The sequence below is a fragment of the Heptranchias perlo genome, chromosome 4 (assembly GCF_035084215.1).
Source record: "Heptranchias perlo isolate sHepPer1 chromosome 4, sHepPer1.hap1, whole genome shotgun sequence".
Classification (NCBI taxonomy): Eukaryota; Metazoa; Chordata; class Chondrichthyes; order Hexanchiformes; family Hexanchidae; genus Heptranchias; species Heptranchias perlo.
Genome location: NC_090328.1, coordinates 80,582,786 through 80,595,909, shown reverse-complemented (window position 1 = coordinate 80,595,909; position 13,124 = coordinate 80,582,786). Strand labels below are relative to the sequence as shown.

At 42.9% G+C, this 13,124-nt stretch overlaps 1 protein-coding gene across 3 annotated transcripts in view; it reads right to left on the bottom strand.

The window, feature by feature from the left end:
• The window catches only part of LOC137321061 (selenocysteine insertion sequence-binding protein 2-like), a 73,923-nt gene that overhangs the window by 47,554 nt on the left and 13,245 nt on the right, over nucleotides 1-13,124 (bottom strand). For all 3 annotated transcript variants that reach the window (XM_067983226.1, XM_067983227.1, XM_067983228.1), the window contains 4 exons: nucleotides 12,377-12,609; nucleotides 9,052-9,136; nucleotides 8,207-8,352; nucleotides 7,958-8,098 (listed from right to left, as the gene is read on the bottom strand). In XM_067983226.1, the coding sequence (XP_067839327.1) occupies nucleotides 7,958-8,098; nucleotides 8,207-8,352; nucleotides 9,052-9,136; nucleotides 12,377-12,609 (605 nt within the window). The remainder of the gene's footprint in view (nucleotides 1-7,957; nucleotides 8,099-8,206; nucleotides 8,353-9,051; nucleotides 9,137-12,376; nucleotides 12,610-13,124) is intronic.

The following is a 13,124-nucleotide window of genomic DNA, read 5'->3' as shown; positions in this document are numbered from 1 at the left end:
CTGGCTTTAATTGCCTGCGGGATTCCCACCAGCGGGGGCTGCGCACGCACCCCCGCACGTCATCGGGGAACCCGGAAGTGGGCGGGATCGTGGCGCGATCAGGTCACGTGCCTGGATATCGGGATTTTCGGGGTCCCCCCGCTGGAAACGCACACGAAACCCGTTGGTAAAATCGAGCCCTTGGGGAGGTGACGAATTCCACAGTTATAAGTTCTTTTATTTTAAAAAAATCTTTTATAATTTTTTAAAAAATAGTAATGGAAGGTGGTGGGTACAGAAAGTCTATACTTACAAGAACTTGACATGCATTGAGTTGGGGGAAAGAGAGAAATGGAGGAAAAAAGGAGAGAAAATGAAACAAAAAAAACCATGAGAAAGAGAATCATCTCGCTTCACAAATATTCTCAAGATTCTTCACCAGGAACAATTTATAACCAAAACACCTAGGCTGTGATGCCCTCTAGTGTTAAACAAAATCCTAATCCATTGACTTGCTTGATACAGTTGCAACACAACATTGGATTTTTCCAAGCAAATAATTTTAAACCTTTTCTCTCTTGATTTAATTATACTTTTGGGCTGTGCTGAATTAGCAGGATCAAGAGAGCCCGTCGTAAACAGCCAAGTAAGAGAGATTCTAAGATCGTTAACTCAGAAATTTATAACTGTAAACAATTTTACAATACCAAGTTATAGTCCAACAAATTTATTTTAAATTCCACAAGCTTTCGGAGGCTTCCTCCTTCGTCAGGTGAACGGTGTGGAAACAGATTTCCACACCGTTCACCTGAGGAAGGAGGAAGCCTCCGAAAGCTTGTGGAATTTAAAATAAATTTGTTGGACTATAACTTGGTATTGTAAAATTGTTTACAATTGTCAACCCCAGTCCATCACCGGCATCTCCACATCAGAAATTTATAGGATGATCAATTTTAAAATTTAAAGACGATCACCTTTTGTTTGCTTTTTCATTCTCTTATTTCTTCTGACCCATCTCCATTAACTGTCAAAGTGGTCCAGATAATGTGGCAACATTGCTGTAAAGCAGCAACTGGACCTCTTTTTAAAAAAAAAGTTTAATACTCTTTAGGATATGGAAAGCTATGAACATAGTAGATATCTACTATAATAGACATTTTTTAAAGGTCATATTTCAAAATCCCAAACCACTGGATATTCACACAGATTCCAGTCTTCTTTCTATCACGATAAAGTATAGTATCCTTTATAGCTTGCTAACACGCTATTTATAAAAGTTAGCAACTGGGATAACAGTTAGTGAAATTCTAAGTTGTGTGATGGGAGTTTCACTCAATTAAACCTTCTTTTGACAAAATAAGCAAATTGGCATTGGTGCTTTATCCTATGGACAGTTCATGCAAGTTATTTAGTGGGGAGCGGAATTAATAGTAGTAATCCCTAGAAGCGCTATAGTATCAAGGGTACCTGAGAAATGTTTTGGCGCAGCAAAAGGAGGAAGGAAGCTAAACATGTGGAGAGATTCACCAGATTTCTTGACACCATTGATAAGTCTTATTTAGTTAAGTTTGAACTTCCAGCATTCTTTTTAAAATAACCTGTCATCTGATTATTTTGAGAGCAAGTCTAATTGTTAACTGTGCAGAGTTATGAATCAGCAGTCACAATAATGTATTCAGAATTTGGCTTACAATTTGATGAGAGAACTGCCTGCTGTCTTTATTCTTAGAAACTGGCAGTCTACTCTAGCATCAGTTTCTTTGAAATTTTTTTGGCTTTTAAGCGACATGAAGCAAGACCAACTCATGTCACAGTAAAGGAGGAGGTAGTAGAGAAATTGGATAGGATAAAAATAAAGAGGAGGTACTAAAAGTAGAAAAGTCACCCAGTACGGATGGGATGCATCCTGGGTTGCTGAAGGAACTAACAGTGGACATTGCGGAGGCTTTGGCCACAATCTTCCAATCCATCTTAGATATGGGAGTGGTGCCAGGGGATTGGAGGACTGCAAATGTTACATCCCTGTTCAAAAAAAGGGGAGAGTGATAAACCCGGCAACTACAAGCCAATCAGCCTAATGTCGGTGGTGGGGAAACTTTTAGAGACAATAATCCGGGACAAAATTAATTGGCACTTGGAAAAATATGGGTTACTAAATGAAAACTAGCATGGGTTTGTTAAAGGAAAATTGTGTTTGACTATGGTGATTGAGTTCTTTGATGAAGTAACAGAGAGGGTGGATGAGGGTAGTGTGGTTGATGTGTATATGGACTTTCAAAAGGCATTTGATAAAGTACCACATAATAGGCTTATTAGCAAAACTGAAGGATTACAGGGGCAGCTGCTGTGTGGAGACAAAATTGGCTAAGGGACAGAAAGCAGAGAGTAGTGGTGAACAGCTGTTTTTCAGACTTGAGGGAAGTTTGCAGTGGTGTCCCCCAGATGTCGGTGTTGGGACCACTGCTCTTTTTGATTATTAATAACCTGGACTTGAGTATACAAGGCATAATTTCAAAGTTTGCAGATGACACATAACTCGGAAATATTGTAAACAGTGAGTAACAGAGTTCAGGAGGACATAGACAGACTGGTGAAATGGACAGACACATGGCAGATGAAATTTAATGCAGAGAAGTGTGAAGTGATTCATTCTGGTAGGAAGAATGAGGAGAGGCAATATAAACTAAATGATAATTTTGAAGCGGGTACAGGAGCAGAGAGATGTGGGGGTGTACATACACAAGTTTTTGAGGGTGGAAGGACAAGTTGAGAAGGCTGTTAAAAAGGAATACGGGATCCTTGGCTTTATAAATAGAGGCATAGAGTACAAATGCAAACAAGTTATGCTAAACCTTTATGAAACACGGGTTGTGTCCAATTCTGGACACCACACTTTAGGAACGATGTCAAGGCCTTAGAGAGGGTGCAGAAGAGATTTACTAGAATGGTGCCAAGGATGAAAGACATCAGTTTCGTGGAGAGGCGGGAGAATCTCGGGTTGTTCTCCTTAGAGCAGAGAAGGTTAAGGGGAGATTTGACAGAGGTGCTCAAAATCAAGAAGGGTTTTGATAGAGTAAATAAGGAGAAACAGTCGTTAACCAGAGGACGCAGATTTAAGGAATTTGGCAAAAGAACCAGAGGCGACACAAGGAAAAAAATTTTTACGCAGTGAGTTGATTTGATCTGATCTGGAATGCACTGGTGGTGGTGGAAGCAGATTCAACAATAACTTTCAAAAGGGAATTAGATAAATACTTGAAGGGGAAAAATTTGCAGGACTATGGGGAAAGAGCAGGGGAGTGGGACTAATTGGATAACCGAATGGCCTCCTTCTGTGCTGTATCATTCTATGATTCTGTGGCAGTGATCCTGTTTGTTCCCAAGTCAGGCTGTACCAGCAGTGTTGTACTGACCCCTTTTGGACTGCATCAAAAGTTTTGCTGTGGCACAAGCATCAAACATACAGTATAGCTCCAGCAAAGCCTTCCAAAACATTTTCAAAATCCAGTTACAGTAATTGGTCATTCTACTTTTGCTGATTTTTATAATATGTGTTTTAATTATGCCTGCTTTTAACTTTGGAATCAAAGGGAAATATAGACGTGAATAATTAATTTATTTCAGCCATGTGTGCGTGTTTTGTTTTTAAAAGTGATTGACGGCAATCTTCCCTTATATGGCCATCATCTGTAAACTCAAACTTCCTTTCAAGCAGCAGAGAATGCTTGACTTAATGGATTTTAGATCAATTTGTAGCTCATCCATATCTATGAATAATGTAAATAGAGTAGATGATACATTGACCAGCATTCCAATCAGCATCACAAGCTCATCCACCCAAACCGGCATTATACCATATCATTCTCTATTTCATGCACTATTTTTTTTCTAATGAGAAATAGCACTTAAACTACCCAGAGTATTTTGTGCTGTATTTATCTGCAACTTCATTTTCATAGAGCTTGTCTTTAGCCACTACAACGATTTCTTCAGTCTTCTCGGAGGCCTCACTCATTTTGTGAGAAGATGTTTTCTCTTAAAAGCTCATTATTCTTTCAAAATTTCTGTTACTCACTAAACTTCTGTCAAATACCATGATTTCAGTCAATGTTGCAAAAATGCTGCATCACAGAGTGATAAGGGACTGATCCGTGTCTGCAATTCTCCACACAGTCAGCTCCAGATTTCAATTTTACTGCTGCTGGTGGAGGTCAAACATTTCCTCCAGAAAAAGGAAAATACTCTCCAGCACAGAATAACAATTAAAAAAAAACCCTTCACTGTACGGAAGTTTGGATAACTCTGCTCATAAATTCCTGCTTACATTTTACTTCAGAGCAAGAAAAACAGTACTGAATGCTAGCTCACAAATGCAGCCCTAGGGAGGTATGAGAACAGCAAATCTGCCAAGTGACATTAAATGAAAGTGGGCTATAAATAGCTTCTAGACATTATTAGTACCACTGTTCTTAATGGCAGTGCTGTGCATCCCTTGAGATACCCATGATACTTTATCAGTACTGGTATTGATAATCTGTATCAGGCTTTGCTCCTAACTGGTCTGCTAGACTAGAGCAATCTGGTGCCAGAACCTTCTAATTCTCTCTTCATGACATTTTTTTTAAAAAGAGAACAGGTGATATGGGTCAGAAGTACAGAGAAATGTGGGACAGGGGAGGAGAGGAACTGGGGAGGGAGGAGAGGAACTGGGGGGGGGGGGGCGGGGAGGGAGGGAGGAGAGGAACTGGGGGGGGGGGGGGAAGGGAGGAGAGGAACGGGGGGGGGGGGGGAAGGGAGGAGAGGAACTGGGGGGGGGGGGGGAAGGGAAGGGAGGAGAGGAACTGGGGGGGGGGGGGGGGGAAGGGAGGAGAGGAACTGGGGGGGGGGGGGGGGAAGGGAGGAGAGGAACTGGGGGGGGGGGGGGGAAGGGAGGAGAGGAACTTGGGGGGGGGGGGGAAGGGAGGAGAGGAACTTGGGGGGGGGGGGGGAAGGGAGGAGAGGAACTTGGGGGGGGGGGAGGGAGGAGAGGAACTGGGGAGGGGGAGGGGGGGGGGGGGGGAGGAGAGGAACTGGGGAGGGGGGGGGGGGGAGAGGGAGGAGAGGAACTGGGGAGGGGGGGGGGGGGAGAGGGAGGAGAGGAACTGGGGAGGGGGGGGGGGGGGAGAGGGAGGAGAGGAACTGGGGAGGGGGGGGGGGGAGAGGGAGGAGAGGAACTGGGGAGGGGGGGGGGGGAGAGGGAGGAGAGGAACTGGGGAGGGGGGGGAGGGAGAGGGAGGAGAGGAACTGGGGAGGGGGGGGAGGGAGGAGAGGAACTGGGGGGGGGGGGGGCGGGAGGAGAGGAACTGGGGGGGGGGGGCGGGAGGAGAGGAACTGGGGGGGGGGGGCGGGAGGAGAGGAACTGGGGGGGGGGGGCGGGAGGAGAGGAACTGGGGGGGGGGGGCGGGAGGAGAGGAACTGGGGGGGGGGGGCGGGAGGAGAGGAACTGGGGGGGGGGGGGGCGGGAGGAGAGGAACTGGGGGGGGGGGGGGCGGGAGGAGAGGAACTGGGGGGGGGGGGGGCGGGAGGAGAGGAACTGGGGGGGGGGGGGCGGGAGGAGAGGAACTGGGGGGGGGGGGGCGGGGAGGAGAGGAACTGGGGGGGGGGGGGCGGGAGGAGAGGAACTGGGGGGGGGGGCGGGAGGAGAGGAACTGGGGGGGGGGGGGGCGGGAGGAGAGGAACTGGGGGGGGGGGCGGGAGGAGAGGAACTGGGGGGGGGGGGGCGGGAGGAGAGGAACTGGGGGGGGGGGGGCGGGAGGAGAGGAACTGGGGGGGGGGGGCGGGAGGAGAGGAACTGGGGGGGGGGGGGGCGGGAGGAGAGGAACTGGGGGGGGGGGCGGGAGGAGAGGAACTGGGGGGGGGGGGCGGGAGGAGAGGAACTGGGGGGGGGGGCGGGAGGAGAGGAACTGGGGGGGGGGGGCGGGAGGAGAGGAACTGGGGGGGGGGGGGGGCGGGAGGAGAGGAACTGGGGGGGGGGGGGGCGGGAGGAGAGGAACTGGGGGGGGGGGGGGGGGGAGGAGAGGAACTGGGGGGGGGGGGGGGGGGAGGAGAGGAACTGGGGGGGGGGGGGGGAGGAGAGGAACTGGGGGGGGGGGGGCGGGAGGAGAGGAACTGGGGGGGGGGGGGCGGGAGGAGAGGAACTGGGGGGGGGGGGGCGGGAGGAGAGGAACTGGGGGGGGGGGGGGTGGGAGGAGAGGAACTGGGGGGGGGGGGGCGGGAGGAGAGGAACTGGGGGGGGGGGGGGCGGGAGGAGAGGAACTGGGGGGGGGGGGGCGGGAGGAGAGGAACTGGGGGGGGGGGGCGGCGGGAGGAGAGGAACTGGGGGGGGGGGGGCGGCGGGAGGAGAGGGACTGGGGGGGGGGGGGCGGGAGGAGAGGAACTGTGGGGGGGGGGGGCGGGAGGAGAGGAACTGTGGGGGGGGGGGGGGGGGAGGAGAGGAACTGGGGGGGGGGGGGGGGAGGAGAGGAACTGGGGGGGGGGGGGCGGGAGGAGAGGAACTGGGGGGGGGGGGCGGGAGGAGAGGAACTGGGGGGGGGGGGTGGGAGGAGAGGAACTGGGGGGGGGGGGGCGGGAGGAGAGGAACTGGGGGGGGGGGGGGGGCGGGGGAAGAGAAAAAAAGGCAGATAAAAATACACATTAGTAGGCACCTGAATTGTTCCTGCCATGAAAATCAGAACTGATTGGAAGGTGGAAGTTATTTAATGAATAGTCCAAAGAAAATCATGATATGATTATTATAAAAGGAGATCCCTCAAACACTTGAGTGGGAGATAAGTAATGCAGAATATTTCCTTTCAGAGAGACACTCAGTTTTGGCATTGCAACATCAGACTCTAGAGATCTACTCGGCATACAAGACCAAAATGACATGTTCAATGAGTTAGTTTTCAGCTGGCTGCCACTGAGCTGAGCAGGATCGATTTCTTACCCAATATTGGAATTCAATTCAACAGCTGAGGGCCAGCTAGAACTTGTTTGCACTGATTAGTACATTTAGTGAAAGCCAGTAAAGACTTGCACACTATGGCTGGATGTGTTATTTGTCTTAATTTTAGTTCTTCAGCAAGGATATTACTGCACATTTACCTAAACTTAATCTGGTTTGTCAATAACACATATATAAGCCATAAATTGAAATTCTTCAGTTTGTACATCTTCCTATTGTAAGGAAAGGGTTAATAATCCTGAGGTCTGCTAATGTTATACTACTATTGATTTTTCTTTATGTTGTAGTAATAGTAATCTTTAGCTTTTGCTTAAGTGAGGAAGTATAAGTCAATTTAAATGCAAAGGCCACTGAACTGTTGAATTCAGACTGCCTTAAAACATTGGTCAGTTTAGATAATAAACCTAATTAAAAGACATTCCAGTGCATACTGCAGAGAACTTTAAATTAGTTGATAAGTTCTGCAGAAGGGAACGTCTGTGACTACATCATCCTTTTTAGAAGCAGGAGATTGGTATGAATGGTATAGATTTATAATTAGAAGTTTCACTTGGTTGAATAGTTTCACTCTTGTTGCTATCAATAAGATAAAGTAGGGGAGTTGTACTGGTCTATGGAAAAATAACTTGTTAAAACGCAAGTTATTGATAAGGGACAAGAGAAGAAGCTCATTAAAATTCACCTTAAATGGAGTTGTATTAGGTAATGCAGAATGTGTGGATTGTTACATAGAAGGGGTGACAAAAGGTTAAAAAAAAAGTGAGCGTTGGAACATACACCACACATGGTCCTCCGGTTAAACTCGCAAGGTTTAGTCGTAAGCACTGCTGTTGAGTGTATGTTTAATTATTGTATATTTAATAAATCTGTGACATCTGACATTCAATGTTGCAAACCCTATTGATTTGAGGAGTAAATTATAAGTAAGAAAACACACATTTACCCTATCTTTACTCTAACACTACCAATAAAATATGCAAACACAAAATCATGTACCTCAAATCGAGGTAGCTCTTGTACAGTTATCTTGGACTCATCAGGTTTTGGAGCTGTATTAAATTCCTTTGACTTCTTTTTCTTTTTCTTCTTTTTCACTTTCCCAGCTGCTTCTTTCAGCTTTGTTTCACCATCATCGCTCTGCAGAATAATTTGATATTTACATTTTGATCACATTAACACTTAAAAGTATGAATAATTTCAAAGTTAAAAATATAAAAGAACCCGCATTTCTGGTTTCACCCTGACCTGAGAAACATTATGCGTAGGTATCTTTGGCGGAGCTGAACTGAGAACTGGTTTCTTAGGTGCTTGTGAAACAATTCTGGCCCACGACAACACAGATGGAGTGGCAGTAGATGACAAAGATGGTGCAGACAGTGCTACTGAACTTGCTGGTATAATAACAAAATGAATAACTTAATATATTTTATAGCATTAACATACAGAACAAAGCTACAGACACATATTGGTTAGCATTCAAAGGTTAGATTACATCACATGTGACACCACCTCCATGAGATTTTTTCATATTTCATGGAGATGATATATAATTAAAAATATACATCACTTTGATGGGGGGGAAAAACAGTGGTGTGACAGGAAGAAATTCTTAATCTGCATGTTAATTTAAAAATCCAAACCATTTATTATTTAAATTGATGGAATAGAACAAAAGGAAGATCTGTGGGATACAATCCTTTGTTGTTTGAGAGTTAGCAGGTTGTCACAATATTGGGATATGAAGCATATCCCATGCCTTTTTATATACTCTTTAAATAAAAGGCAATAATATGTATAAAGCATCAGTAAATGCTTTCTGCAATTTTACATTTTATCATTGAGAAATAAAGAACTGTAAATTTTAAAAAGTAATTTAAGTAAAAAAATACAATTTTTGATTGAACAGTCATAAAATTGTCCATCTAGATAATTGTCAATCTGGAAAATATATCTACTGTTCAACATATGATGGTTTTATCAGAAACCAAGGTTATTTATTTTGAAAAATATTTTACTGAACAGCCACTTCTAGAAATAACACAACATAATCTAAAGTATAATCAACAAGAAAGTATGGCCAATCTGTCTACCTGTGACAGTAGTGGAATCAGAGACAGTGCATTTTTCTGCAGTAGTAGGAAATCCAGGTAGCTGGGGTGTCCCCAATCCCTCATCCTAGGCAAGGAGCAAGACATTAGATTGATTTTTTTCACTTTGGGAAAGTAGCAAAAAATGAATTGCAGCTACAAATGATGACTAGAAAAATAATCAGTTAATATAATCAGTATTTATTATTTTGTCTAATAAAAATGAATGTTGCATCTTTCAATGATATTCTAATACACTCCAAAATAACATTTACATTCAACAAGTTGGATTCAGAAACTCAGTAAAACCAGAAACTTCAATATTTTCATGGGGAATCTTTGTCAGGTATTCATGGAGTGCCAAGGAACTCTTTCAGAAAAACAAAGATATGCTGACAAATTAACAACAAGTTTAAAGTTTTTAAACCATTTTAGGATGAGATGTTAAACTAAGGCCCCATCTGCCTTCACAGGTGGACATAAAAATAATCCCATGGCACTTTTCAAAGAGCAGAGGAGTTCTCCCATGTTTATCCCTCAACCAACATCACAAACAGATTGTCTGGTCATTTATCTCACTGCTGTTTGTGGGACCTTACTGCTTGCATATTGGTTGCTGCATTTTCCTACATTACAACAGTGAGTACACTTCAAAAGTACTTAATTGGCTGTGAAGCACTTTGGAATGTCCTGAGGTCATGAAGGGCATTACATAAATGCAAGTTATTTATTTTCTTTCTTTGCCTTTTTAAATGCCCTTGTCATATTTTGATGAGCATCACATCCCCACCATGCTTTTCAAAAAAATAAAATTAGTGCCTGATGAAAGGAAATCACATATAAATTTGGTTAATTGCAAGTCTGTGGTAATGGAGATAGTTACATGTTCACCAGTTTCTAATTTGCCTAATCCTGAATAGTGGAGAAATAGTGCCTTACCAAATTTAAATTAGGTGTCAAGATTGTGTTCAAATAATGACAACGGTCTAATGCAGTTTCTAGCATTATTTTAAAAAAGAATTTACAAGATAAATATTTAGCCTACTTTAACTCATCCATTCAGAAAGATCCTACAGTTCCCCCATCATGGTATCCAAAATTTTTTTTAAATATGATTCCGGGGTTATGTCATCCACTACCCTAGGCAGAGGTGAATTCTGTGTGTTGATGAATTTCCTGACATAAGTATTAAATTTGCCTTTTGCTTATTCAACTTGTGCTCCTTGCAGTCATGATTTAGTCTGTAGTACTATTCTGGATCTACCTTTTTATACTATTTACTATTTTATGTACCTCTACAAGACCACCACTCATTTGCCTTCTTTCAAAGCTGAGCTCAAGTTTCTTCACAAACTCAGTCCTCTGATGATAGGAATTGGTCTTGTGGCTCTTTTCATTACCTCCACAACTTGAAATTACCCCTTATATCTTGGTGACCAGAAATGGACACAATACTCAAGGTGTTATCGGAACATTATATTGAGTGTCGAGCCTACTAAATCCCCTAGATTGCTTTCAAACTTCATCCTTAGCTATTCTGACACCATTCATGGAGTACTTATGTTACCCATTTTATCATCCTATGTGCAGTATTTTATATAGTAATATCCATCTGTCACTGTTCCGCTCAATTTCATAACTTGCCTGACTCATTTCGTATTTTCCAAGCTGCCTCTTCAGGTTCATCTGTCCTACCTAGTTTGACATCAGCTGCGAATTTGACTAGTTTGTATTGAGCTTCTAAATTCAAGTTGTTAATGGTAATTCGGAACAATAAGGGTCACAACACCAACCCCTGGGACACCCAATCAGCACTTTCCACCACCCAAAAATACAAGTGCCTGCTGTTTCCTACCCATCAGCCAATTTCTCATCCATTTCCAGATTTTACCCTTAACCCCCACCATTTTAAGTTTAAATAGGAGCTTTTTATGCAGAACCTCCAATGCTTTTGAGTCAAGGTACAGCATATCTCTACTGAATAACGAGAGGATACTTTTGACAATTCATCAAAATCCAGTGAAATTTTAAAATTTATTTAGGTGACAAGATCAGGGACCAAGAGAGACAGACAGCAGTCACAATGAGTAATGTTTTTCCAATTTAAAACATTTAAATAATTTGTTACGATACTGGATACAAATGATATTTTACATAATGCTGATGGGACGTACAAACTGATCATTGTGGGATGTAATTCGATTTGAATGGGTAAGATTTCTAGAATGGATTAGAATGACTGGACGAGGAATCCTGTAACAAAAGTGATTTGTTGCATTGTAATTCAGTCATGGAATGAGGTATTCAGTTTATCCAAAAGCCTGTTCCCTGGCACAGATTTTCCATTTCTTAGCCAATCAAGTGGCAAATGTTAACAATGCCCTATGTGTAAAATCACTGAGCTAGTTAAGGTCTAGCAAAGATTTCATTAATTTGGTACCATCTTTATAGTGGCAAATGGAAGTTAAAAATCAGACCTCTCGCTTCTCCATTGTAAATCTCCTATATTCTAAACTGCAGTGCCAGTAACAAGTTTCACACTGGGGCTAGGTTTCACTCTTGTGGTGATTTGGAATCATGCAGTCTCCTGCTAATCTGAATTGGCAACAAGATTCATGATCAAGACCCTAATACATTCCTATTACTAGCTGGCAGTTTACCCCATACAACTGTTTCCTCCTTTGGATTCAAAAAGTTATTTACAAATGAATGCCAAATTTGTATATACTGTTTTCATTTCTTTCTTTATCAGGAAGTGTCTTTAGATTCCTATTAATATAAAGTTAGTGAAGCTGCACTGTTTTATATGTGTGATTCAAGTTCTAAACAAGATTACAGAACACTATGCATTGCACTCTTTGAGCTAACAGAAACTGTACTGAAGTAATTTGTTAACTACTAAGATTTTTTTTTATTCGTTCATGGGATGCGGGCGTCGCTGGCAAGGCCAGCATTTATTGCCCATCCCTAATTTTAATCCCTAAAAGAATGGCTTACTGTAACAAATTGAAAGTTTTCATTTGGCTAATACAGCAAAAATATTGTCCCACGGTGTTACTGTATTTCAGATTAATTTCAAATCTGGGCATTTTTGGACTGACTAACTTTGGCACTAGTCACAAAGTTTGAAATCCAAACCTATTAAAGTTATTTTAAACTACTCTAAGCTTAAAACAGTCAAATTCTGAAATCTGTTTCACATGACAACAACAGCTTTTTGGATGCAATGAGAGATACCTCAAAGTTGAACCAAGAATACCTATGCTAAATAAGTTTTAATTAAGTTAATTTCCAGTGCAACCTGATTTTACAATATAGTTCCCCGTACCAAATCTGTTCTTTCATTTGACGGCCATACTTTGGCAGACTGCTCGGAGCCTTTACTGGACACTTGAGAGTTTTTGAGGTCACGACTAGATTGCTGTGTTACTGAGCTCTGTAGTAAAGGGAAATCACTTGATGCAACTTCAGATGCGACAGCGGTCTTGGGCTCAGGTTCATTTTGAATTTTCTGAAATGGCTTTGATTTGCTGTGGTGGTGTCTGTTAGACTGCTTGTCCTCTATATGAAATTAAAAACAGACTAGTTAATCTCAGTGCCTGGAACGCAGGCACTGGTCAATGATATAGGAGCTCAAGGACAGGGTCACAGTGACAGAGTGTGCAACAAATGGAGAAGAATTGCCTGTTTCTCTTAATTGTTTGAAGTTTCTCAGGAAGGTCAGAGGTTAACACACAAGTGCTGCCACTCTGTTCCAAGGTCAGGCAAGGATGCTTACCAAGAAACGTTGAGTTTCATTGGCAGTATCTCAAGTGATTGCTAAAAACAAACTAAATAGGAACTTTACATCTATACACAGAAATATTTATTTTTAATTATATAGATATTTAGTAGTCTTCTAAACAATTGCACATCGGTCACATGAAATAATTATTCAAATAGTTTATGAAAAGAACTGTTAGTTAGTAAGTTTAGGTTCTGGTTAACATAATTTGTTAAACCAAAACAGTACTTAATTTTCTATATATTCTTTTTAATATGAAATATTTGAAAAAAATCACAAGCTACTTTGACAG